Source organism: Amborella trichopoda, chromosome 13 (assembly GCF_054954075.1).
Source record: "Amborella trichopoda isolate Santa Cruz 75 chromosome 13, AtrichopodaSantaCruz75HAP2 v2.0, whole genome shotgun sequence".
NCBI lineage: Eukaryota > Viridiplantae > Streptophyta > Magnoliopsida > Amborellales > Amborellaceae > Amborella > Amborella trichopoda.
Genome location: NC_142348.1, coordinates 35,057,456 through 35,084,300, shown reverse-complemented (window position 1 = coordinate 35,084,300; position 26,845 = coordinate 35,057,456). Strand labels below are relative to the sequence as shown.

The window sequence follows — 26,845 nt, the reverse complement described above, 5'->3', positions numbered from 1 at the left end:
GGCAATATACTACTGCTGGAGTGGAATGTCAAGAAGCAGTGCCAGAGAGCGGTGCTACATTGCCAAAGCAAACGGCCGGAGTGAAAAGCCGAAACACAGTTCTCAATATGCCGGAGCGATGCAGGTCAAACAAAGCACTGCCGGAGCGCACATTGTGACTGCCGAAGTGCGCATTAGGATTACCGGAGCGTAATCCTCCATTGTCGGAGCCGAAGGCCATGTGAGAAAAAATAGGAGAGAGAAGGCCGTGTGAAAAGAAATGAAGGTATTTTAGTCTTATTTTATGTTACTTTTGGGTTGGGAGGTTTTTACGAAAAAAGGTTGTTTGGGGAAAAAAAGTGTGAGAAAAAATTAGAGTGGGGGTAAGTTGCATAGATAGTCCATTTTAGGGTGTATTTGGTAATTTTTCTAATAATATATGTAGGTTGTGGTCCACATGATCGCAAGTAATACGTCATTGTCATAGTTAGCAAATCGGCGTTTTTTTAAAAAATTCGGCCTTTTTATGGAAAGAGTTTTAAAAAGGGACTTTTTTTAAAAGGTCGAAAAAAAATCGCGTAGTTTTCATAAAACCATTTAAAACGCGCTTTTTTTGTAATACAATTTAAATCAAGCAAAACCTTTTTTACTTATTTTTTTATTTGAAAGATTTTTTTTTCCTGTTTTGTGTATTGCAACCATTGCTACTTCATGTTTTTTAAAACAATATTATTTCAAAAAAAAAAAGTGTAAAATATAAACTTTTATCCTCACTGTGTTCTTCAAAGCCACAGTTGCAGATTGATGGCATAAATTTTTTAAAAAAACTTAAACAAATAGATGCAGATTTCAGTTGTTATTCTGGAAAATCATTGTGTCAATGAAATATTGTTTATAGCAAATCATTTTGTAAAGTAAATAATTGTGTAAAGAAATCATATACATGCATATTTCTATGATTATTTGTGATAATTGGTTTAAAAATATTGTTTCTAGCACAAATTAGAGCTCAAAACATAATCTTTTTTACTGATGAATGAGAAGCAGAGAGACTAAGTAATCAAATTTTGTTTTTTATTTTGTTAATTGTAAACTTACAAGAGCAGGTAATTGTACATATAGGAATAGTTTGCCAAACTTAATCATTCAACTCTGCTTGCTGTTTCTCCAAAAAAATGAAAAATCCTCTTAAAACTATTCCAAATCAGAAAGAAAAACCATTTTCAAACTATCCCAAATCAGCATCCTATTTTCTTTTTCTCTCTCTAAAAATTAGTCAGGGCTCTTCCATTAGGGTTCTTCCTTTTCTCTCTCTAAAAATCAGTTAAGATCTCTTCTATTAGGGTTCTTCCTTTTTTCTCTCTAAAAATCAGTGAGGGCCTCTTCCATTAGGTTTTATGAAGCCCATGACCTCTTTTTTTTTCCTTCTTCTCTCCATACACCCTAATGGCCATGAGCAAAGCCCTATTTTCTTCTCTTCTTTCTTCCTTCTTCTCTCTCTAAACCGTAAACACATATGTGAAACCCAAATTTCTGTAAGCTTATTTTCAATTAAAGAAATTTATAAAACTTTAACCATAGTTGTGGAGTGACCATAGTCACCATAATGTAGTTAAATCATTTTAATGAGAAAACAAAAATAATGTATTTTGTGGGGGCAGTTTTCATACGGATGCCTAATATACGCAGTCCATACATTTCGACGGCCATGATTGCATAGTAAAAAAAAAAAGCAAAACCGGTGATCGTCGGGAGCGATTTTTGCTTCCCTCAGCATGTCCCTATGCCACACGAGGCTTGGAGATTAGACTGGAGGAAGAGGAATTTAGAGAGAAAGAGCGGATAGTTGGATTGAAAGAGAAGAGGAAGAGATGTTGAGAGAGAGAGAAAAAGGGGAGAGTTGGGGTGAGAAGAGAAAAAAAAGGAAGAAAAGTTCAGATTGGAAGCTTCGGGGTTATAGGGTGTACAGTCATAAGCTTGAGCTGCAAGTTATTGAAGCTCAAATCCTTCATCAAATTTTCCCGGGCATCATCTTTAGGTAAGGATGCATCCAATTGAATTTGGCATCACGATCCTTTATAGATCCACCAAAATGCCCATCTCAAACAAAAAGAAAATAATTTCAGTGAGGTTTTTGCATCGAGACCTCATGTTATTGAACCCTAATTCACTCATCCGCCCTTCTTTAATTTTCTCTCTCAAATCAGAAGCAAACAATCTAATAAAATTTTCTCTCTCAAATCAGAACCAAACAATCTAATAAAATTTTCTCTCTCAAATCAGAACCAAACACTAATAATTGATTCAAATCGTTCATATTTCAACCATTTAGAAAAACCCTAAGGTAGTTTTTCGGATCAATTGAAAAATTTGTAGAAATTGATGTACAAAGTTTTCCATATATATTCATGTTATATATTCAAAACCCTCCACCCTTCTTTCGTCATGCCACAACAAGCATTTTTTGGGCATTCCGTATAGGCACCCATATGTGGGCTGTCTCTTTGTAATAATTTTCAAAAAATTAATACAATGTTAACCCAAGAAAAAAAAAATGGTCATCCAATTTTTTTTATATTGAGTAAGTGTTCTATTTGGTGTGAATCTTTTTTCTTTAAGCTGAGTTTGCTTTTTTAAGTGTTAATTATTGGTGAAGGTAAAAACCAATAGTCTCTTAATTACTTGTGAAGCTAAAAGCCAATGGTTGAACTATTATGAAGTTGTTGATGGATTGATAAGTATATACACTATTAAATCAGCTTGATTTGGGGATGGCTTTGTTGTATGAGGCAACTCTGTATTGATTGAGAAGTGTATGCACTCTTAAATCAGGTCAATTTGGGGATGGCTTTTGCTGTATGAGACAACCTTGTATTGATGTGAATGTAGTTATGACTCAATTTGGGGATGGCTTTTGCTATATGATACGTCTCATTGAAGCTAATTCTGTATTGATGTGAATCTAGTGCCATCAATGTTAATATTTATTAATATTTATGGCCCAATTTGGGGATGGCTTTTGATGTAAATGTAGTGCCATGTGGCTCAATTTCATGTTAATATTTATGACTCAATTTGGGGATGGCTTATGCTATATGAGGACAACTCTGTATTGATGTGAATGTAGTACCCATCAATGTTAACATTTATGTCTATTATGAACAACTCTTCAGGCTAACCTCCCTTATTTTTCACGTACTAAAAATTGCATAGGCAGCACCTAGGAAATTTAAATAGTAATCCTCTTTCCTTATTTTTAATGTACTTAAAACCCTTTCCTCTTTTCTATTATAAACAACTCTTCTAGCTAACCTCCCTTATTTTTCGTTATCACTGTACTAAAAATTGCATAAGCAACACCTAGGAAATTTTAATAGTAGTCTTCTTTCCTTGTTTTTATGTACTTAAAACCATATTAACTTTTTCGAAATACATGTGATTGAGATAAAAGTGCTCCACAAAGTTACAAAAGCATATTTTAGTTCCAAGGTGCAGTTTTCATATGGATGTTTATTAAATCCCTTGTCTCTAAATAAATTTCCTCAATGTATTGGACATAATAGTTTTTTTTAGGTGAATGGCTAGTTTTAATGATTGTTTCATAATTATAATGTGGTAAATCAGTTATTGATAGTTGTTTTCACAAATGGCTGTCTCAAAGATGGAGCGAGCTGCTCATTTTAGGTTTATGGATGTAGGCATGGACATATAGAATAGGGATATGACTGGAATTTCCCCAATTTCTAGGATATGGATACATATGCAAGTATCCCATCTAACACATCTATAGATATACAGTTTACAATATATAATACATAAATATATGCATCCAAAACCCTGATATATTCTCATGTTATATATATATATATATATATATATATATATATATATATATAGGAAAACTCTCCCAACGTTTATAGGCGAAAATGAACAGTGATTTCGCCTACCCTCATCACCATCCAAACTTCATCGCACGGTCACAGTTGTCCGGTAGTGTTTCAATTTTCATTTTTTTTCTACAAATCCAAATTACTTGAAATTTGGAAAACTCGTCCCAACGTTTATAAGCGAAAATGAACAATGATTTTGCCTACCCTCATCACCATCCAAACTTCATCGCATGGTCACAGTTGTCCGGTAGTGTTTCAATTTTCATTTTTTTTTTTTTCAAATCCAATTACTTGAAATTTGGAGCGTGTGTACATCTCAGTGAGGTGCACTTAATAAAAATATGAAAAAAATAATTTGTAATATATAAATTAACCAAAATACCCCCATAATTTTTAGGGGGTATTTTGATCAATTTATATTTTACGAATTATTTTTTATATATTTTTATTAGGTGCGCTTCACTGAGATGTACACACGCTCCAAATTACAGATCATTCCGATTAGTTAAAAAAAATGAAAATTAAAAGACTATCGGATAACTGTGACCGTGCGATGAACTTTGGATGGTGATGAGGGTAAACAAAATCACTGTTCATTTTTGCCTACCCTGATCACCGTCCAAAGTTCATCGCACGGTCATAATTATCTAATAGTATTTTAATTTTTTGTTTTTGTTTTACTTATCAGAATGATCTGAAATTTGGAGTGTGTATACATAAGTAATAGGTGAATCTAAAAAAATTATTTTATATGAAAACAGTGACCAAAATACCCCCGAAAAGTTTTAAGGGTATTTTGATCAATTTGTTTTGCATATTATTTTTTTTATATTTTATTAGGTGTGTTTCACCAAGATGTACATACGCTCTAAATTTCAAGTCATTCCGATTTGTAGAAAAAAAAACGAAAAATGAAATACTACCGAACAATCGTGATCGTGCGATGAACTTTAGACAGTATGAGGGTAGGTGAAATCACTGTTCATTTTCACCTATAGGCATTGGGAAGAATTTTTCATATATATATATATATATATATATAGTAATGATCCTATGAAACCCTCCCACACCTATGTGTGTGATTTTAAAGGATCACCATTAAATTTGGCACAAATCTCTAAAAAAGTCAAGTCCCACACTCATATGAGAACTTTTCTAAAGATATGTGTCAAATTTAATGGTGATCCTTTGGGACCCTACACACATCGGTGTGGGAGGGTCTCATAGGTTCATTATATATATATATATATATTAGTTCTGTTATTTTATAATATAAGTATCCGAGCACTATCCAATATGAGTATCAATGTGATCACAGTTCACAGTAAGATGCTAGCATGTTTAGAATATAAAAGTATCTATGTAACATAGGGAAATTCATTTCACTTGGTTTGAAAAAATTCATGAATTCAGCTGGGTTTTTAAGGATGTTCTTATATAGAGGCTTTCGAAGGGAACTCATCATGTGGCATGGAGATTTCGTGTGAGCACCTAAAACTCAACAGGTGTTGTTTTGTTTTTTACCATGATTGTTGATGGCATGGCTATGAATTTTTACTGGTTGTTCATGTAATTCATCACATCAAGGATTCATGTGAACTTTATAATTTGCTCATGTTATCGGTTTTAATGAAAAAATATATATGTATTGGTTGAATTAATTAATCAATGTGGTCATCAAGAGAGATGCTAGTGTTTGCTCAACTGAAAATTTCATTTTGATAAGTTATTTACTTGATTTTGATTAAAGTTAATGAACTTATTCTGCTGCTCCTTTGGTTACCATACAAGACTGCATTGGTTAGTGGGATGTTTATTTACTTATATATTTGTAAGTTTACTCATCAATCATGTATTTATATGAGTGTTTATTGTGTGATGTTTTGTTTTATAAGGTGACTTGGGTACCATACAAGTAGGCCAAAGGAGAGGAATATAGTGCATTAGACCTTGGTAGTAAGGAAACAATATTGTATCTGACATACCTACTAAGGTTCAACATCGCAGAGTATGATATGCCCAACCACGTACTTAAACAATTTGGGAAGGTGTAAGGAATTCCGATTGAACCTCCAAAGTGGTATAGGAGGGAGAAGGTCAATAGACGCCCTACAAGTTGGATAGACGAGTTGAAATTGGAGATAAGTGATTGGCACGAACAACAACACCATGTTGTTGAAGCTGTCAGGTGTTTGTTCTTGCACCACCCTCACAATCCACATGTGAGGAACCGCAATGGAATTTTCGACATCGTAAGGAAAGCTTGCTAAGGAAGCTAATGAGAAGGGGAAGGTTCCACTTAGCTAGCCAAAAAAATTACAAAGGCGAAGAAAGTGATGATATAGTGTATAGATTTGAGTCTCTTACATATTTGTTTTTTTAATGAATATGTATTTTGATTAGAGCAAGTTCGATTTGGACATGCTAAATGAAAGAGTATTATATGCTATAAGTTATATGATATATACTTCTCATTTATTTTGCCTTCATTACAGTACTACTTATTTTTCATCCTGTCTTCTTGGGCAACATTAAGCAACTGAAAGAGTGGAAATTGAATGCGTTGCAACCATCCATATTACTCGAATGAAACATAATTGAATCTTTAATGTACTTACTCTTGCTATTGAATAATATGCACTTGGGTTTCAAGAGGGTTTAAAAGCACTACATAACAAGCATGTTAAAAAATTTCGGTACTTGGCTAAATTGGAAAAATATATTCAAAACCTTGTCCATTTACAAGAACTCAACATCATCAATTGGTATAGATAGCCATAAATCAACAATTTTGAATTAGGATACTAAAACGTCATAATAAGCTATTACATTCTCAAAAGATCCTCCACACCATCCATACCAAATATAGATCCTCAAGCAAAAATTTCATTCACAATATAAGAGAAATACACCCTCTTCATAATTTAGCCATACCTACCACACGAAATACAATATCAAGTCACACCTACCACCTCTAATACAATCTCAAAATATTTATTTACCACACCTGCCACACCAAATACAATATCAAGCTACACCTGCCACCTCTACTACAATCTCAAAATATCCATTTACCACAACTGCCACACCAAATACATATTCTTAAGCAGCACTCTCAACAACTATTACGTTCTCCAAAAATCTTCCACAATAGCTGCACCAAATACACATTCATCTATCTTTGCAACAGCAACACCAAATACATCATACATAATCCATGTGCGAGAGAGAGAGAGAGAGAGAGAGATGGCTTTCAGAATGGTAAATGGCAACAACTGAGAGGAGGCTTGGTCTCATGTGCTTCATTATGAAAGACCTTGAGAAAGCGCACTTATACACATGATGTTGCCAACATGGGTTAAACATGCGAATCTAAAGCAAATTCCACATCAAATGTATGGAATTATCAAAAAGTTAAGTGACGAGAGGAGGGAGAAGAACCTTACATGTTGAAACAACGAGCAAAATTAACGATTCTAAAAGTGTGAGAGAGAGAGAGTTAGAGCAAAATTTGAGTCTGTAAGGCATCAAGCATACAAAACATCTAGTTTCAAGTTAGGTTGCCCACTTGTTCATACAAAATACCCATGTATTTGAAGGGCATTATATTTACATTTTTGCAATGATTACATATAAAAAAACTATACAACTAGATATAAAATAATATATAAAATTACATATAAAAAAATGTATAATTAAGCATCAAAAAACTTAAGGTTGTAGATATCAAAAGCATATGTAATTGATTGTCAATTCAAAGGCTAATCACTGCTGCTCCCTAACCACATCATTTTGGGTGTTACTCGCCCTCCCTTGGGGGTTAATTGTGCTTTCAATAGTGACGCCCCTGTACCAAAATAGAAAACAAGGATCAACTCAATGATAGTGGATTACCATGAAAAAGATTTCATGATTAAAACCTATTTGAATTACACTCACCATACAACTATTTAACTGTAAGCACTAAGAAAATGGAGGTCTGCTTAAAGCTAAATAGCAAGTTAGTAATTCAATTTTTAGAGTTTGAAAAGTAGCAAATAGACATGCAAACATTCACAACTAAACTCGAGTTTTTAAAATAGAAACAATGCATTAGTTTATAGACAACAAGATTTAAAAACTTAAGCTCACAAGTACAAAAAATGACATATCATACCGTGTGTTGCACAAAGAGGGACATTTACGTCTATCATGACCTATAACCCCACATCCCTTGCACTTTCTTTTACTCTTTCTCTCCTTACGCGTAGGTTTCAAACTTGAAGGGCTAGGCCGCTCCTTTAGCTTTGCATAAATTGGAACCTTTAGTCACATGTGGATTTTAAACCACAAAGAGGATGGGAGTCACACAAGGGGATCCTGTGTATGCAAGGCTACTATGGGAAGAAGATGCTTGTATTGCAGAATCCTTTTCCATTTCAATTCTAGCAGCAACCTTATCACATGCCTCATCTATAGCCATCTTTGCATACTCATACAAACCCACATTCACTGCACCATTTACTGATAGAATGTTGCAACGTCGAAATAAGTCATTGTAGAGTGTTGAATAAGTATCCTCACAGTTGGATTGTACTTGAATTCCACAATCATTATGACCAATCCCCTTTGTAACATTTTTTGTCCATCTTTTCATTATATATTGTTGGGGTAATTCAATAATATTTTTTAGAAGAAACACCCTAAGCATATGACTACAAGGGATACCCATTCGCTCATATAGATGACAACTACATGTTGCTTTCTCCTCAGTGTTTCTGAATGCGACCATGTGAGCTCTGCAACATACCCCATATTCTTTCAAACTAAATGTGCATACCACCTCATCTTCCTCTTGGACTTCACAAATAAGATTAATGGTTTCCATCAACTTTGGCTGAAAGAAGTTCAAAAAGATAGTTGGGGTATCAATTTCAGCCATCTGCTTCTCCATGCGAGAGGCAGTCTTCATAACTGGTGTCTCGTTATGAGATTTAAAGACTGCAATGTTTTCATCATCAAAACTTTTTTCAATTAATTATTGTAGTTTGCCTACAAATGTAGTCAAGTTAGTATGTGAATTCACATATGCCTTGATGTCTGTGTTCATAGCTTCACTTCTTCCACTTGTCCTATTGCCAGCAAAGAAGCAATCTTGTAAATATGCATCTACCCACTGATGGCGAATTTCATGCAAAGACTGCAACCATTCATTATTCTTTAAATCATATTTTTCTATCATTCTTGGCCATGTGTCTTCAAATTCATTTATGGTGGTGCACTGGTCAATACATTTATAGAATTATGCATGAAAGGATGGATGTTTGCACTCAGCTTGTGCCATTTTTTGCTCAAACTTTTGTGTAATATGCCATCTACACAAGCGATGTCGAAACTCTGGGAATACCTTTTTTATTGCAAGGGCCATTGCTTTGTCTTAGTCTGTGACAATTGACTTGGGTTGATACCCATTCATCACCTTAAGCCACTTTGTAAATAGCCATGTAAAAGACTCATCATCTTCTTTATGGAGCAAGGCACAACCTAAGAATATAGTCTTTATGTAGTGATTCACTCCTAAAATTGGGGCACATGGCATCTGATAGATATTAGTTTTGTATGTGGTATCGAATGTGATGACATCCCCAAATAACTCATAAGCAATCCTCGATTTTGCATCAATCCATAGTACATTGCTTAGGTGCCCTTCTTCATCAACTTGCATTCTATAGGCAAATAAAGGGTTTTCGACAATCTTAGTAACAAAGAACTCCATCAACCCCTTTGCATCCCCTCCTATCAACTTTAATTTTTTGACTTCTGTAGATTTCATTCTTGCAATCTATTTCATAAAACGGAGACCCCTTGGGCCGCCAGCCTAAGTACTAAGCACTTGTGTTATCTTTGGTGCAATTAATCTACATGAGTTATTCATATGGATCATTCATCTGGTGAGCTCTGGAATTTGGCGATGTGACCGAAGGAGATGAACTTTGGATGGTGAAGTTAAGGCATGAGAATATTCTTTATCATACATCACAATGATCCATACACCATCTTCATTCTTTTTTATTCTTAGTAAGGCTTTGCACCCTGTCCTTGTTTGGGGCCGTGACCGATTCCCCTCGTATTTCTTATGTTGAAAACCTTATTTTGAACATACATACTCACGAGCAATGAGTGACCCATCTTTCCTTGATCGACGTGTCGAAGAATACCTAACACTTTGCATATTTGTTATAAAAGTCAAATGCAGCTTTATGGGATTCAAATCGCATACCCTCTTTTGGGACATTATCACAAAATTCAAAACCTTGGGGCTCATCCATGTTAGTCTCATATGCATCTTCTGTATCTTGATATACATCAAACTTGTTGCTGCCATCACTGTCGAAATCATTGATATCCTTCATTTCATTGCAACAACCAAAATCATCATAGTCCACCTCTATTGGGTAATCTTCAATAGGAGTTTCTACCTTCGTACTTGTCTCTGTCCCACTACCAACTGAATTACTTCCTAACTCTAAGTCAATTGCACACCTCGTGTTCAAGTTCATGTCCATTCTATTTTATAAATCCATAACATAAAAGGAAAAAATAATCAGAAGATTCATCTACCAACTTTAAATCATATAATTATTTAGAAAATCCCAAAGCTAGCATTAAATACTTTTCTCCCATTACAACAATTGCCATCATCACTCATATTACTCTTTAGCAATCTATCGTTACTCTGTAACACTATTAATATTATTTAGTGGTTATCTTTTTCAAAATAAACAATATCCTCGAATTTATAAATATTAAACATAAAATATTAGAAGGGTGTTAAAAAGCACTCATAGATGGTACTACTTATGACAACATCATCTTATGACAACATAGAATATCTGTAGAAATATTTCTGTTGTTGTTAAGATAGAATGCTAAAATCATTTAAAGACAACAAATACATATTCAATCCTCATTTTGGAAAATACTTATTAATAGTCAATTGTTTGTTGTTTATATGGTCTATTAAAAAATCATCACTAGCTATCATCACAAGCCCATTACATCTCTTAAATATCTAAAGACAATAAGAAACCCTATCAAATACAATGGCAAAAAAAAAATTGCCAAAAAGAAAGATGACAATGAATCATTTTCACTTTGTATGTAGATTCACCTACATTAGATCCAACCAAAAATAGAATATATAATAACTAACTAAATTCAAAAACTACAAACATAACAAAAAATAGATAAAAAGAAAACCTAAAACATTTATTTTGGGAGGAAGCTAACACAATCAAAATCAAATAGAGAGAGAAAAGTGTCATACCTACAAAACAAGATAGAGAGAGACAAGGGCTTCCTAAAGGAACCTTTGCTAACACATGCTGAATACAACATTTATCTCTTCCATTTTCTTCTTTTGCCTCCCTTTTTCTTTAGTCCATGAATATATATTTTTTGTGGAACAGAGAGAGAGATGCACAATGGTAGAAATGTCTACTAATACCACAACTTGGGATAAGGGGAAAGAGACAGACACATCTCCCAATTTAGAGATCAAGGAGATGCCAAACTAAATGTCAAATACTTCAATGGCAAAAATCACAAACAAGTAATCTGAAATCCATGGTTTCATAGATGAATGATCTTAAAGATATTTCAATGGTTATCCATCTGAAAGCAAATTTGGGTGGATCCATAGCACCTGAAACTACACAACCAGAGTACTTCCCAAAACCCTGCTTCACAAATCAGTAAAATATTTTACCGTAATTTTTCCTACATCGTCCACTTCAAGACCCATCAATCCTTCAAGACCCATCAATGCATAGAACTGTTCTGTTGTAGGCCATGTAACACCTCCAAACAACCAAGCAATCCACCCAGATGGCTTCCCCTGCCACAACTTAACATGAGGGATAGAGAGAGCTTCCAAAAGCCTCAAGCCTTCTACTTCAAGATCTCCGTCAGACATTAATGGCAGATTCAAAGTCTTCTTCCCCTTCCTTTTCTCAGAAAAAAGAGAATTTGGTTCCTAAAAGTTCAAAAATAGCGAATCTGAACAAGTCCAAGACAGAGTTGTTGACACGAATTCAAGGGCTGAAACAGGATATGCAAGAGTGGAGATCAAAATTGGACTCACAAGTTAAGACTTACCATGATGAACTCTCTGAGTTGAAGAAAACACTTAATCTTGAAGTTGAGCAACTTAGATCGGAATTTCAAGAATTGAGGAACACTCTCCAGCAACAATAGGAGGACGTAACAACTAGTCTCAGGAACTTGGTGATAAGTGATTTGCCCAAAGTGGATGAATATGTCAAGGCAACAGACGTTACCAAGGAGGAAGACAATGTTAAGAAAAGTGATGAGCGCAAAGTGGAGGAGCTGGCAAAGGAATCAGGAGAGAGACATGGTGGAAATGACTGAAGCCACCAAACTCGGGATGAGGGGGTAGAGAGAGAGAAAGGGGACGATGGTAAAAATAGCAGGCACAGCTTGGGATAAGAGGGTAAAGAGAGCGTGAGAGAGAAAACTGTACGGAGGGAAATGGTTTGTAGAGAGAGAAATGGAGGGAACTGAAGATAAAAAAAAGGAACCAGAGGTTGCCGGTTGATTAAATACTTTCTTGAGGTTTGGGTCAACATCTCAACCGTCTAATTTATTGGACGATTGATAAGGGTGCATCCTTAGGTGTTATGATAAGGATGCAACCGTATTCAAACTTTTCTCTTAATAGATTGACCATAACAAGTGCTACAATCAAATGCATAGCCCTAACTACCCGGCTTCACGTGGGAAAGGATATTTCCCCCTCTCTCTCTTTCTCTCTCTCTCCCACATACTGTTAGGAACCAGAGTAGAGAAACATAAAAGCTTAAATGTGACACCCAATGGAGCAACTCTTGCCTCCATGCTTTCTTAAATGAAAATTATCTCAGCACCAAAAAGTACTTTCCTAGCAATGGAACATCTTACAAAATCACATGAGAGAGAGAGAGAGAAAGAGAGTGAGAATTTACATTAAATAGATAAATCATAGATAGATAGCCAATTTTGAAAAAGAGAGTAATTTACACCATCTAGCACAACCTAACAACCTTTCTTTAAACATAAGAACTCTTGGCATGGAAATGCTTGGCAATCAAGCTGTTAGTTGAGCCAATTTTCCACCTACCAAGAGCACACCTCAATTTTGGGCACCAGTTGCTAGAGTTTAGCTGCATTCCATGTTTAAATATTAATATTCTAGAATAACAATGAAGAAAATAATTTATTAATATTTTAGAATAACAATGAAGGGAAATAAACAACTTTGAGTTTCAACATGACTAAATCTAAGAGGTGAATTGTTGAAAGAGGATTTTTGAAAAAAGCTGAGTCGCAATTTCACCTGATATGGAGGGTCATTATGCATAATTGACAAGGCAAAGGATTCAAAACTTTCCCTTTGCCAGTCTAGGAGCCATTGAAAGGTTTATATCACCATAAGGTTCTTCTTGTTGCACTTCAATAAATGCATTGCTCTTCAAAACCTGCAACTTTCTAAAGGTTAGGAATCTGTGCTTTGATCCAAAATCTTGCACACTAAGGCAGGCCCAAACTTACCAAGAACACCACTAGCTGAAGTAGAAAAGAAATTGCATTTATGCATGTAGAAAGAGCAATTGGATGTAAACTAACAATACCTTTAACCTTCCTATTTTATAAGAATTAAGGTTGTATAAGGTCCAATAACCAAATAGATACACACGTACAATGAAATTGTTTGAGATAATGAAATGGAATAGGTTGAAGGTTACTTGAGAAGAACTCAAAACAAAGCATATGAAGATTACCAAAGTTTCAAAGAACAGTTTGGCACACTCATTTCTTGTTCTTCCTTCAATAATTCTGTTCAAGCTTAGATTTCTTAAAGGTCTTTTTGAACTCTCGGATTGAAAGGCTTTCTGTAGATATTGTGCAACTGCCCTGTGCCAATACCAAGCAGCTATCAGGTTTACATCAAAAATAGGAAACATCCCAAAACAAAACTTGTACAAAAGGAAATACTTACCTGGTCCTCACAGACCAGGTATGCACACCATCTTCTCTAGGTCCCTCTACAAGAGAACAAAGCCACAAATCAAGTTAGATTGATAAATCCGAATTTAAAATATGGCCCCCATGTCCTCCCAAACTGATTGCAATACACACCAAGATTTAACGCTAAACTAAATGGCAATCATCACACGCCATGTGATTTCTCAATATACTTTTGTCCAAGTGAGTATGGAAAATCATAGGGCATTGGGGTCATAACCATCCAGTGAAATGCATGTAAGGTGGGACTCACCACCTGCGATCATGTACTCATTTTGTGGTAGGACCCACTCTGTCTCCATTGCCATACATTCCATAGGAGGTTCATGATCCCACTGGACTATGGTAAGCCATAGTCCATTGGACAATGATAAATTTCCCCTTCATAATAAGCCATTCATCTGAAATCACTTTCAGAGGCAGTGCATTTGCATTTACCTGATTGACCAGCATCTGCCTTCAAAAAGCTTAGGTCCTACAAAAGAGTAGTATAATTTAGAGTCCAGCAGATCCCAAGAACATTATTCCATAGAGCAATAGAACTCACAGCGAGCAAAAAAAAACAGTTCCTCACCGTTCACATAGGCATGCTCTTTGTTATCAATTTTGCAGATTTCTTTTCAGTTTTCTATTCCAATTCAAGGGCCCAAGTACCAAAGACAAATAAAAACACACACACGCACACACCTATGCACACATACATGTGCACATGCACTCACACACCAGCCCACACAAACACACATAGAGCCAGAAACTTCAAGGGCACACACGACAATGTGTGATGGCATGTATGGAAAAACACTCGAAAGGGTATTCAAAAATGGCAGTTTCTCTCCTGTCTTTTTACAACAATCCATTTATGGAAACTATGCCCAACTTTAGAAATGTTAGCAGTTGAAGTAATAACGTGGAAAGGAGTCTTTTTGTTTAAGGGTTCATATACGAGGAGCAGTTAAATTGAAATTTCATTTCTGTTACCAAAGAGAGGTGGCTTCATTGTTTTAGAAGGGTTTTAGCTCCTTAAGAGTATGATGCTCTAAAAAATACAACCCACTGAAATGGCCTGAATATGAATGTCAAAAGTTTCATAATGAAATCTTTTGACCATTAGCAATAGTCATATTATGGCAGTTATATTTCTTTTATTTAACAAATCATGACAGAAAAGTGGTCAGCAGACTTCCATTTCCAATGGATCAAACCTCACCTCTGGTGTCTCAATAACACGTAGCTGCTCCTCTTGATCAGCAGCTGATGCTTCAAGCAGGTCAGCAGATGGAGGTTCCCACTCCATATTCTCAGTTTCCAAAGTCATTCCGCTAGGTAACGTTGATCCCACAGTGTGAGGAATTTCATAAGTGGAGTCCCCTATTCTTGGAAAAGGATATGGCAGTTGGGGGAAGCTATCAATTTCTTCACTGGGAGTAGATGGTGTGTGAGCACAAGATGGAGCTCTTATGCCTTCTTGTGGGTCCTCAATAGGAACCTGTCTAGTTTCTTCATTTGGCACAGCCCTAGTTGATCGACCAGCAGGCGATGGAGCTCTTGTGATCTCTTGTCGATCCTCCACAAAAGCCTCCTCAATTTCTTCATTTGGTATAGAAGAAGGGCCATCAGGAGATTGAACTCTTTTGGGACCTTGTGGATCCTCCACAGAAGGCCCTGCAACCTTGGGAGCAAGCAACACTTTTTTGAATGCTTCTTGGAGAGGCATGCACAAGTCTGAAATAAACATTTCATATAGCATCAATTGATTGGTCTCTCCATTGATATATTGGTTTTAATATTCATTTAAGAATCAAACTTTTTGTTTAATTAGTAACTTCAACTAATCATTGGTTAGGGCAGCTCTTATTATTGAGAACATGATAAAAGAGAAATAATGTATATAGTGCCAAAGAAACATGCCAGGTATTGAGGGCTCAAGGAAAATCTGATCCATGTGAGAGCTCTTGTAGGCCTCCCGAACATCTAGAATTGAAACTGGGCATTTCTTACGTTTACGCACAAGTTTGCTTGCATCTTGCAGTTGCATTTTCATGTCCCTGCAAATTCCAAGGAGAGCATCATATCATAAATCCATTAGGGTAAAATAGAAAATGAGAACTTTGTTATTTATGTTGCAAACAGAGAAGCAAAAAATGAATTAGAATTAGTACATAGACACTTAGAATATGCTGCATATGTCTCACAAAGTGGACAATGCTTAGTTGATTAGAGAAAGAAAAAATAGAGATCAGGTTCCTCTCCATAACTTACTCATTAGACAATACAATGACTTCATCAAACTGCTTCCTCTTCCTTGATCTCCGATTTATGTTCTGAACAGGAGGACTTGAAGCCATCTTAATTGTGCCCTCTGAATCATAAAAAGCAACTTAAATCAACATAAAATATGTCCACAACTTTTACATGAGCATAATAATTTGTAAAAGAGAAAATAAATGCAAATTCTATAAAGGATAAACATGATTTTGATGTTCACAATATTGAATTTACAAATTAAAATAAAAAAAATCATCAACAATAGAACAATAATATATTTTAAAAAATAAAAAAAGTTAATTTCAAGAAAAAATAATTTCCATATTGCCCCTGAATCATAACAAGCAACTTCAATGGAGAGAAGAAGATGCATGATAGACTCTTACACAAGCATCATAATTTGCTACAAAGAGATCAAGTGTAAATTCATAAAGGAAATAAATTGTTTTGATGTTTACAAAATTAAAATTTATGCCCAAAAGAAAACAAAACATAGGATAGTTAGCCAACCTGAAGGAGCACTTGGAAGAATCTCTGGTGTTGGTATCTTGGCCCCTGAAACGTAAAAAGTAACTTCGATCAATAGAAGACACGCATGAGTATCACACGGGAATCACGAAGTTGTTAAGAGAATCAAATATAAATTTCAGAGGAAAAACATGGTTTTGATGTTCACAATAATAAATTACCCCAAAAAAGACAAAAGTGTAGGATAGTGAGCCAACCTGAAGGAGGGCTTGGAAGAATCTCTGGTGTACGTATCTTTGCCCCTATATCATAAAAAGTAACTTTAATATAGAGAAGACATACTAATAACTATCACACAGGAATCATAAGTTGCTCTAAAAGAGAACCCAATGTAAACTAAATAGATGTGGCTTTGAAGTTAAAGATATAAAACATAAAGAAACTCAAAAAATACAAAAACAAAAAAAAATATTAATAGGAAACCTTCAAAGAGGTATTAGACCCCACAGATCACACCCCCTTCCCCCCCGCCCCCAAAAAAAAAAACAAAAACAAAGTCAAGAAAAACAACCAACGTCACTCAGAAGATGATACACTGATGACTCAATACATGGGCATCAGAATTTGTTGAAACCCAAGTGTAAATTCCTTAGAGAAAAACATGGTTTTGATGTTGAAAATATAGAATTTGCATGAAATTCCAAAGCAAAAAATGGATAGTAGCCAACCTGAAAATGTAGCCAAACCAGAACCGGGATGAAATAGCCCGGCTTCAAGAACAGGAGCTTCAACTATGTCTGGCACATATGCCTCATCTATGACATGATCAACATGTTTATTTTGTGGTACAGAAAATCCAGCAAGGTCATTCATTACAGGGTTGGAGGGCAATGGTTGGACCACATCACGCTGAAGTTCTGGGGTTTCATGGAAAAACTGATCTTCCAAAATTCTATTATTAGTATCTTCAAGACTTTGTTGAGGATCAATTCCAGCCATGCCCACACTAGTATTTATTGAAGGACGAAGAACACTGTCATGAAACAAACCATATTAATATTTGTACAAATAAATGTGACTTGGAGATTCGGTCCGTGAAATGATATTATTTCTTTTGTGGGTGACTATACCATACATTCATTAAGTGATGATACATAATTCATTGATGGACCATCCACCATCAGTTAAATTAGAGATTAATCATAGTTAGGTACATCACAAAATGCAACCAGGTATATGTAATATCTACCATCCTTTATTAAGAACAAGAGGGTCGCTGCCCCTTTAGAGAACCATATGCTAGACTTTAGAAAAAGAACACATTGAAAAAGATGAATAAAAGGATCGCAGGAATGGGTAGACATACTCTTCTTCAATTATCGTCATCCCGAAATCTTGGAACCCAAATTGGGAACTCATACCTCGAAAATCCTGAAAATTCACGCATTTAGATCCATGAAAATAATAGGATGTGCATGCTTCATGCAAGTGCCAAACACATTCATGACATTATAAGAATACTTTAATGTGGAGATCTTCACAAACTATGGTGCACAATGTGCGTCAAAATGGCTGTTGTATCCATGTTGGACACTTAAAAAACATATGGATTTCACAATAAACTGATGTTGTGGCCATGTCCATATCCGAATTCAGGCATCATTACATAGTTCACAAGTAACAATGGGCATCATCACATTATTCTAGGTAGATTCTTTTTTATCATGGGTCAGTACGTCATCATTCAAGGGACTTGGTATCAAGTTATATCGATTCTACATTCCCAATCATAGGTGATTGGAGATAACTATGGAACCATATGAAATTAATTTGCAACCAACCACCAATGAGAATGTATGCTGGATGCAGCAATGGAGTATCATATACCAGATTAGATTTGAAATAAGTCATAAATGATACAGAGATGGATTGTTGTTCAATAATTTGAAATACCTCATTCACAAAAAATTTTGTGTATGGACTTCCTTCACCAGGAACCTGATCTGAATAGGGCCAAGAAAAAAAAAAATTATATGATGACCAACATAGTCTTGCAGAGAAAACCATGAATTGACAAACCAATCTGCATAGTCTGAGCCAAAAAAAAAAAAAAAACCTGATATAGTGATCTGATCATGAGGTTTGAGATGATTATCTGGTGCCCTGACAAATGACAACACATAAATAAACTAATGTTCCAGAATAAATACATAACATATGACAAAAAAACAATTACAAGCTAGTGTGAAAGAATAAATATGCAAAGTCTGGAAAGAATTCCATCCATAACATTTATAAACTTAAAGCCCAACATTCATGTTGGTGTGGATATTTCAAGCGGTGAACAATTTTCTTCTCATGAAATCCAGGTAGAAGGAAATCTCACTCTGCTGTGTGGTAATCCATATCCAAAGCATCAAGTTGAAATGTGTTAGGCAAAGTGACAGAGCTGAATGCTGCACACGATGCATATGCAGGAAGGTCAACATGTATTGAGGCAATGGTACTTCGTAATTTAGATAAGGCCTCATTGCAGTCATGGTAAAGATAGTCAACTTTCTTTGAATATATCCGAACAACACCCAGTAGGAGGTGCCCTGATAACCTTAGTGCAATGGGGACTTCAGACAACATGATTGAATCTGAAAAACCAAAAAGAAAAAATTATAAAAAGAAAAAAAAAAAGGAAATAGAGTTAAGTAGGGAAAAAGGAAGAATATTTAAAGTGAGATAAATGGGAAAAACTAAGGTCTGATGCTGAACACAACATGGCAACATTAACAAACTCATAAAAAATAACTAAAAACACCAACATATACAAACCAATGTCAAAAATAAAGGGGTAAAGCCATCCAATTATTAGACAAAGGATTCGTGAATTTTACCTGAAATGCATGTTAATTCCGAGAAAAAGAATAAGATAGAAACCATCAATAGAACAGCTCTAAATGGTATTCTATCCCAATATTTTCATGCAATAGGCAAGTGATTCTGATACCCATAACCCTCACAGGATTCCAACCAGAAACCAACCAAAATTTGTTAAAAATTCTTTCTTTTCATTATAGGGGTTAGAAATTGAAAAAAATGTGGAATTTTTAGCATAAATTTTTACCATACTTCTGATACATGGCCTATACATATTCCAAATTTCAGATTGTTTGTCTATGTATTTTTGTTTGTCCTACCTGTATTCAAAATAATTATTAAACCAATTCCCAAAATTTAACCCTTTTTTTTTTATGAACTGGGAAGATTTCAACTGAAATTCTGGTATCAAACAAGTCTCTAGGGTGCATGACTAAAAACAAGTAGCATCACACATGTTTCTTACAATCTAGTCTTGCAAAAAATAATGGATGCACACATTTCAGATACCATATTCATCAAGCAACAATTTCAATTCAAAAAGCAAATATACAGCATCAGATGCTTCATCATGATATCATTCAAAATTAGTTAATTCATCAAAAACCATGAGATAAGCAAGAATCAGAAGAGTATATACCAACAGAAGAAGAGATGTTGGTCTCCGCAACTTGAGACTTGCGAAGCTTGTGCTGGAGATGCGCAGCCATCCATACGGCTCCAAGAGGGCCCTTTCGGGCGAGAATGTAGTGAGAATAAAACATCTTTTTAGGGTTTCAATACAAGGGAAACTGAAGAGAAAAGGTTTGATAATAACTTCAAAAGCGAAATGCATCGATAAGGTTTCTGTATAAAGTTAGAGAGGGAGCTAGGGTTTGGAGGATGAATTTTCCAGCCATGGTTTTAAGTTTAACAAGGGGCTAAGGGTTTTTTAATGGAAGTTGTGGAGCCGGAGAGAGAGAGAGAGAGGTCTTTGTCCATCTTCAAATCAAGTCTTTGATACGGTAGCACCATGAATAGCGCATAGCAGAGCAGCACCTATACTCCACTCCAGCAACTCCCATCATATGAAATAGATTCAACGTCCAATTATGAAATCGATAACCATTGTCTTTGTTATGGGATAATTTATACCTTTGTGAAGGCAGATAACCAAACCAGTGATGGGAACCGAAACGGGATGTACCGGAGGTGGAGAGACAGAGAGAAAAACGTTTTGAATAAGTGAAAAAAAGGAAAAATAGAAGGCGGGAAATGAATTCCTTCACCGGGACGCCTCGAGAGCGGGAACGTGGTGATTTTTGTTTTATTTTTTGAGCCTGTATAGCGTACTCCCGCGGAAGCGCATTATACAGTTATTCCTTCACCCAAACGGATATAACGACTACTAAACCAATATGTGTTATCACCGATCCAAATATTGAAGGGTCATAGGATACTTCTTTTTACTCAAATTGAATTGAAGATTCCTAAATTTTTCCTTTTGTTGTTAGCAAGTAGGCCTAAGTTTGCGAGTGAAATTATTCACGGTGAAAAGTTCATAATATTAGGAAAAATATTTGGAGATATTCATTCAAAAGGAACGCCAGCACATTTACAACTTTATTTGAAAGAAATTTATTTCAGTTTCTATTGAATATTTTTAATCGTCAAAACTGACTGCATTTGCAAAATGTTCATTTAAAATAAATGCTAGCATTTTCACGATTTCATAGAGTTATTCATTTTTTCAACCAAAAGAGGACAAGCGTAGGTCCCAATGGTCGTGACCCCACGCCCTATGATTCTCCGAAGGGCCCATAGGTCCGACGGGGACGGTATGGAACGGGATCGTGACAGACTTTGTGTGGGCTATCAATGAAGTTGAACTCCTTGGCTTGGAGTTTTATCAACAACTTGTAGGGGTTTCTCAGTAACATTTACCTTGAACTTCCGCGCCTCAATTTTCTTTTTATGGAAGGAAAAACACAGTTTCGTTTAAAAGATCCAAGGGAAAAAACATGTTGTTACTTGAGAAGTATAATTTACAAGACAGTGGTTGCATAAAAAAATGAGTCAAGTGATCTCTCTCTCTCACAAAATAATTGCAGCACAAATTAAATTTTCGTCTTTGGAAACAATCCACATACTATACATGTGTATAATATATGCAATATAGACTAGCCCTCCATTGTTGTCATCATCTACGAACAATTGAGATGAACCATTGTTCGACTTACAGACCATAATAGAGTTAAAAGTAAAATATGAGGTCATCTCCACCATCCCTGATGAGGGAAAAAAGTGGATGGCCAATTTGTTTCCGGCATATAATAAATGCAACATGTCTAATCATTGTATTAAAATGCGACTGTATCTTGTGGTATGCGCTAGGAGGCGCATTGCAAAAGAGTGCATATGCGCTTTGGCGGGACACACCCATATATGCGCCACATTTCACCTCATAGCGCATCACACATATCGCAAAAACCTCACCTCTTTCTATCTTTCTATGTAAATCGCATATAAAGGGTAGGTCGTCCTTGTCCCCTTTCTTACCACAAAAGGTGTTCATTTTGATTAATGACAAGCAAACCCTCCAAGACACTCTAACTAGTATTGAGAAATAGAACCATCTGTTTTGATTCGTTCTCAATAGCATGGGATGATCATCTTAGGGCGATCTTTTTGTCGACGGATGCTCTTATTATATTCATAGTCTCTGAAGATGAGAACCAACTATGTAGCATCTACATCGATAATTCAAGTATTGTATACGTCATTAGTTTGATCCTTTGTAGGAACTACCTGTAATAACGAGCTCGCAAAATGGATTTGTTTGTCATAAAGAGATTCGTAGTTCATGGTTATGCTTCACCTTAATTGTTATTTGAACAAAAAGATCACAATCAACTTTTCTTTCGCAAAAGTTATGTCTTGGTCCCAGTGGCAAATGCAAATGAATCGACGAAGGGATGTCGAAAGGTGACAAAAGAGGTTTGCAAACTGCGAATGTGTTGTATTCCTTCATTTGGTGTGTGCAGGACATATCACTCTCTTTGGGCTATGGGGCTATTTCATGTGATCCAAGAGGTCCTATCATAGCTGATCCGCATTGCACTCTCGTCTAGAGCTGGCCCCGGACGGCGGAAAAGTCCCTCATGTTGCTATGTTGAGAGAGTAAGCAATATACATCAATAAGTACTCAATTGATCTTTGTGAGGTATTATATGTTGGACTAAAGCCCTCGAGGACGGAGGGTCAATGATGACTCTCTGGCGGTCTTCTCGAGCACCAAAGCTTATTATGCATATGCCAATAAAGTAAGATAAGCACTTGGATCTAAATGCTAGGTAGCCCTAACTACTCACAACCGAGAGCTAGATTTAGTCATTTCTTTGTCAAAGTTGGTCGGGGACCAACGACCATGAAAAAACCTGACAGATTGTCTCACTCAGGATCATGAGAGGCAACAAAGTGGGTATAGAACAGTGTACTGAAAAAGAAGATTCATTCCAAAACCAGAAGAGTGATTAGGTTGCCAAAATAAAAGTAACAATTTTTATCAAGTATAGCAAAGAAAGAGACTTCATAGGAGCCAAGATATAAAGAAATGGATATGGCCTATATATTGGATTGATATTATTCTGGTTATAGTCATTCTATTAGATCCAATAAATAATTAAGTACCTTGTGTCAGAATTGAGAAAGTCTATGGCTCGAATATTGAGTATTATCTTGTTTATCACCACTTCCTATATAATCTTTCCTCGATAGCCAGGACAAAAAAAGCCTCCCCCATATGCAAAATCTCAAACGGAGATGCAAGTCCAAGTCTTTTCTATCATGCTTTCATTATGTTCCAGATTGTAATATCTAATGCAGAATATAGCTCCATGATCAAAGGACCCTATCATGATGAAGCTTGTGATGTATTGGTGATGAGTATATAATGCAGCTTGAATAGTAAAGTCTTGTGCTATGAATGCATAAGGAGGTAAAGAATATATGTGTTTACTTCTCGGTCTTTTATATAATGAATAAGAGAGGGTGTCAGTAATTTAGGTACAAAAAATGACATGACATGACTTGACACGGAGGAGGGGTGCCTAGCCTTATGGCAGGTGGGTTGTTCCTTTTGTTTTGCTGACACAGGCTGCTCTGTCGCTGCCAGATTTTTTATTGTCTCCATACTCGATCTGATGTATCTACTTATAATCATTTTGCCCCTACTCGGTAGTTCCGTAGCAGGTACTTCTGGACAAGGATTTGACTTAGCTCATTATGATCGTATTTATCTCAAGATGGAAGAAAAGATAGGTAATTTATCTTTCTAGAGGTATCGCCCCACTAAAAAAAATATTGTTGGGATAGGTCTTGTTCTTGGTAAGAAAATAATAAAATTATCTTTCCAATCCTTTCCACTTACTTTAGGTTTAGTGCATTTCATGTCACAGGTTTTTATGTTCCTAGAATATTTGTGTCTGATCCTTATAGACTACGAAAAGTGAACTATATAAATCTCCAGCTTGGGGTCTCGAGATGTTAGTGGGCCGGCTGCTGCGCTAGACGAACAACATGACAAAATTGTTTTCCCCTTATGTAGATTCTATTAGCCTTGTTTCATAAGGGCCCTTTCCCTGGACAAAGTCCGGGAAAACCTCTGAAATGTTTTTAATATTGGACCTTGGATATATAAAAGTTCCGAATCACTTTAGAAAGAATATCTTTTGTCTTATGATAGCTTACTCCAGTCCCTTTGTAGAGATGGAATAGACCTGCTAATATACCCAATGTACCGGCTGTGATATGATGGAAACCCGGTGCGCTAATGTGCATCCATTTTCTTGCTTGTCTTCACTGGCTTGAAAGCAAGACAAAATAATTAGCACGAAAGCCGTTGCTAAGTTTTAAATTATATTGTCAATTATTGACAAGGGGCTCCTTGTGCTCCATTTTGCCACCTCGAACCTCTACCCTTCTTTTAATGTTAAAACATGATGAATACTCCTAGTCTATGTTTTTGAAGGTTTAAATGTGATAATTTGATCAGTCGAAAGAAGAACATAACCACTGAATATTCTATCTTTTTCCAGACTCCTTTATTCTCTTCTCACTTTTGTGCTGCTTTATTATGGATTTGTGTTCAGTGATAAATTATCATGACATGATATAGACTTGCTGATGTTTTCTGGGGCTTGTGAACTAAGCAGGCCTACGTAATATTTTTGAACAAAGTAATGTCCTTACTCTGTAATGCAAGGCATTTTAGGACTAGGGTGGTTTCCACATTTTACAAACGCAATGGAAGAAATATTCTCTAAAGCAAACGTTAACTTTGTATTAACATTAGGCTTGACATATCATATGAGGGCATGAAATGAGTGTAGGCAGCCTAATGTTGATGCCGTCCTTAGCTTGTGCTATATTTTTGCCATTATGCAGGATGAAAGCTACCATTGCCCAAAAATGTTAGGGAATATAGAGCAATGACATTATTTCTCCAAGCCCTTGGTTGTGTGTGTACCTAAGTACATACATGAGGATGCATCAAGCATGTGTGGACGTGCGTCTGTATGTGGGTGTTTGTGTGAACGCATAAATGTGTATATGTGCAGGGGCATATGCATGCATGCAAGCATGTTGGATGTGTGTGTGTATGGACGAGTGCATCATATCTGTATATCCATCCTGAATATATCCATGCCTGACACATTTAAGCAATGAACTATGATAAAATGGAAGAGACTTGAACCAATGTGACTTGGTAGAGGGGTTTGACTTATACAAGAACCACTATCCTCCATGCAATCAAGCCACAAGCGTTATAGGTGAAACACGAAGTGCTACATCTTGAAACTGCTATCCATGCTTTCTAAACCCAACCATTAACCTACAAAGTTAATTATCCTATTGCAAGCATAACCATATATACTTAAAGTTTTATAGTATATGAATCATATATAGAGCATAAAATACCCACAGAATGAGGTATATCCCATTACTTATCCTTTTCTATGCAAGAATGGCTCTCTCTGTGTGTGTATATATATATATATATATATATATATATATATATATATATATATATATATATATATATATATATATATATATATATATATATATATATATATATATATATATATATATATATATATATATAGAGGAAAATGATCTTGTGAACCAGTAGGCTCACAAGTAAAAATAGCCAAACGGCCCAGATTGAATCTGGGCCGATCTGACGATTACGGATGTCTAATAATGTTTGAATTTTAATTATTTTTCTACAAATCCAAATTACTTGAAATTTTAGGATTGTGCTCATACAAAATAGGTGAATCTTCAAACAATATCAAAAAAATATTTTATATGAAAACATTGACCAAAATACCCCTGTAAAATTTTGAGGGTATTTTGGTTATTTGTTTTACGGATTATTTTTTTTGAATATTTTTATTAGGTGCGGCTTTTTGAGAAGAATATACGTCTAAAATTTCAAATGATTTGGATTTTTAAAAAGAAAATTAAAATTCAAACACTATTATACATCAGTGATCGTCATATCGGTCCAGATTCAAAATGGGCTATTGGGCTCATTTTTTTTTGTAAGCCTACTGACTCACATGAGCCCACTATATATATATATATATATATATATATATATATATATATATATATAGTGCAGTGATTTCATGCAATGGTTACATAGTAATATGATGCAACAACCTTCAAAAACTATGTTAAAGCTATTTGTTTGATCCAAATTTTAAAATATACACTCTTTTCATTCTAATGAACAATCATAAAAAATAAAAATTTGAAAACGCAACCTAGAAAGTATTATTTTAGCTCCATTAACATATGTCATCTATTTTGATAAGATGCTTAGATCTAGGCCTTAGAAATATTTTTTCGTTTCCAATTTTTTTAGATGACTTTATTATCATTAGATGAACAATGTTAAAAAAGAAAAAAATGATTTTAAATTTGTAAAGGCTAAGATCTAGAAATTCACCAAATGAATGGTCTAGATTCGTTGTTAAAGGGGACTCATTTAAACCATATCTAGGATTCAAATTGAACTTTTTTTTTTTTTTGGATGCATTATTGAGATAAAGAAAGTGTGTGTGCAAAATTTTAAGTCATATAATTACCACAAACATGGTTTTCTAGAAGTATAGTTGCAAAATACTATGATACAACCGTTGCATTAGATCATTTTTCATATTAGAAGTGTAGTTGCATAATACTAGGATACCACCGTTGCATTAAATCATTTCTCATATATATATATGGGTGCGATTTGTATAGAGCCTGGGCTCTAAACAATC

At 35.3% G+C, this 26,845-nt stretch overlaps 1 protein-coding gene and 1 long non-coding RNA gene across 3 annotated transcripts; one reads left to right on the top strand and one right to left on the bottom strand.

Annotated features, from left to right (window-relative positions):
• Positions 1-1,730: 1,730 nt before the first annotated feature.
• LOC105421592 (uncharacterized) lies at positions 1,731-6,345 on the top strand. Of its 2 annotated transcripts, none has more exons than XR_967064.3 (2): positions 1,731-2,017; positions 5,765-6,345. It is a non-coding gene; the product is annotated as an uncharacterized LOC105421592 (long non-coding RNA). The 2 variants fall into 2 exon arrangements; XR_002283053.2 differs by lacking the exon at positions 5,765-6,345 and adding an exon at positions 2,812-3,144.
• Positions 6,346-7,368: 1,023 nt separating this feature from the next.
• SYN3 (Rad21/Rec8-like family protein) lies at positions 7,369-20,697 on the bottom strand. Its single transcript, XM_020674879.2, has 16 exons — positions 20,173-20,697; positions 19,051-19,306; positions 18,781-18,827; positions 18,618-18,667; positions 18,031-18,095; positions 17,393-17,697; positions 16,922-16,966; positions 16,707-16,751; positions 16,191-16,290; positions 15,840-15,976; positions 15,139-15,653; positions 14,370-14,406; positions 13,906-13,951; positions 13,688-13,820; positions 13,243-13,384; positions 7,369-7,716 (listed from the first exon to the last, which is right to left on the bottom strand). Exons 1-15 carry the CDS (start codon positions 20,294-20,296, stop codon positions 13,286-13,288), a joined length of 2,004 nt encoding a protein of 667 aa, XP_020530538.1. The 5' UTR covers positions 20,297-20,697; the 3' UTR covers positions 7,369-7,716; positions 13,243-13,285.
• Between the last annotated feature and the right edge of the window lie 6,148 nt (positions 20,698-26,845).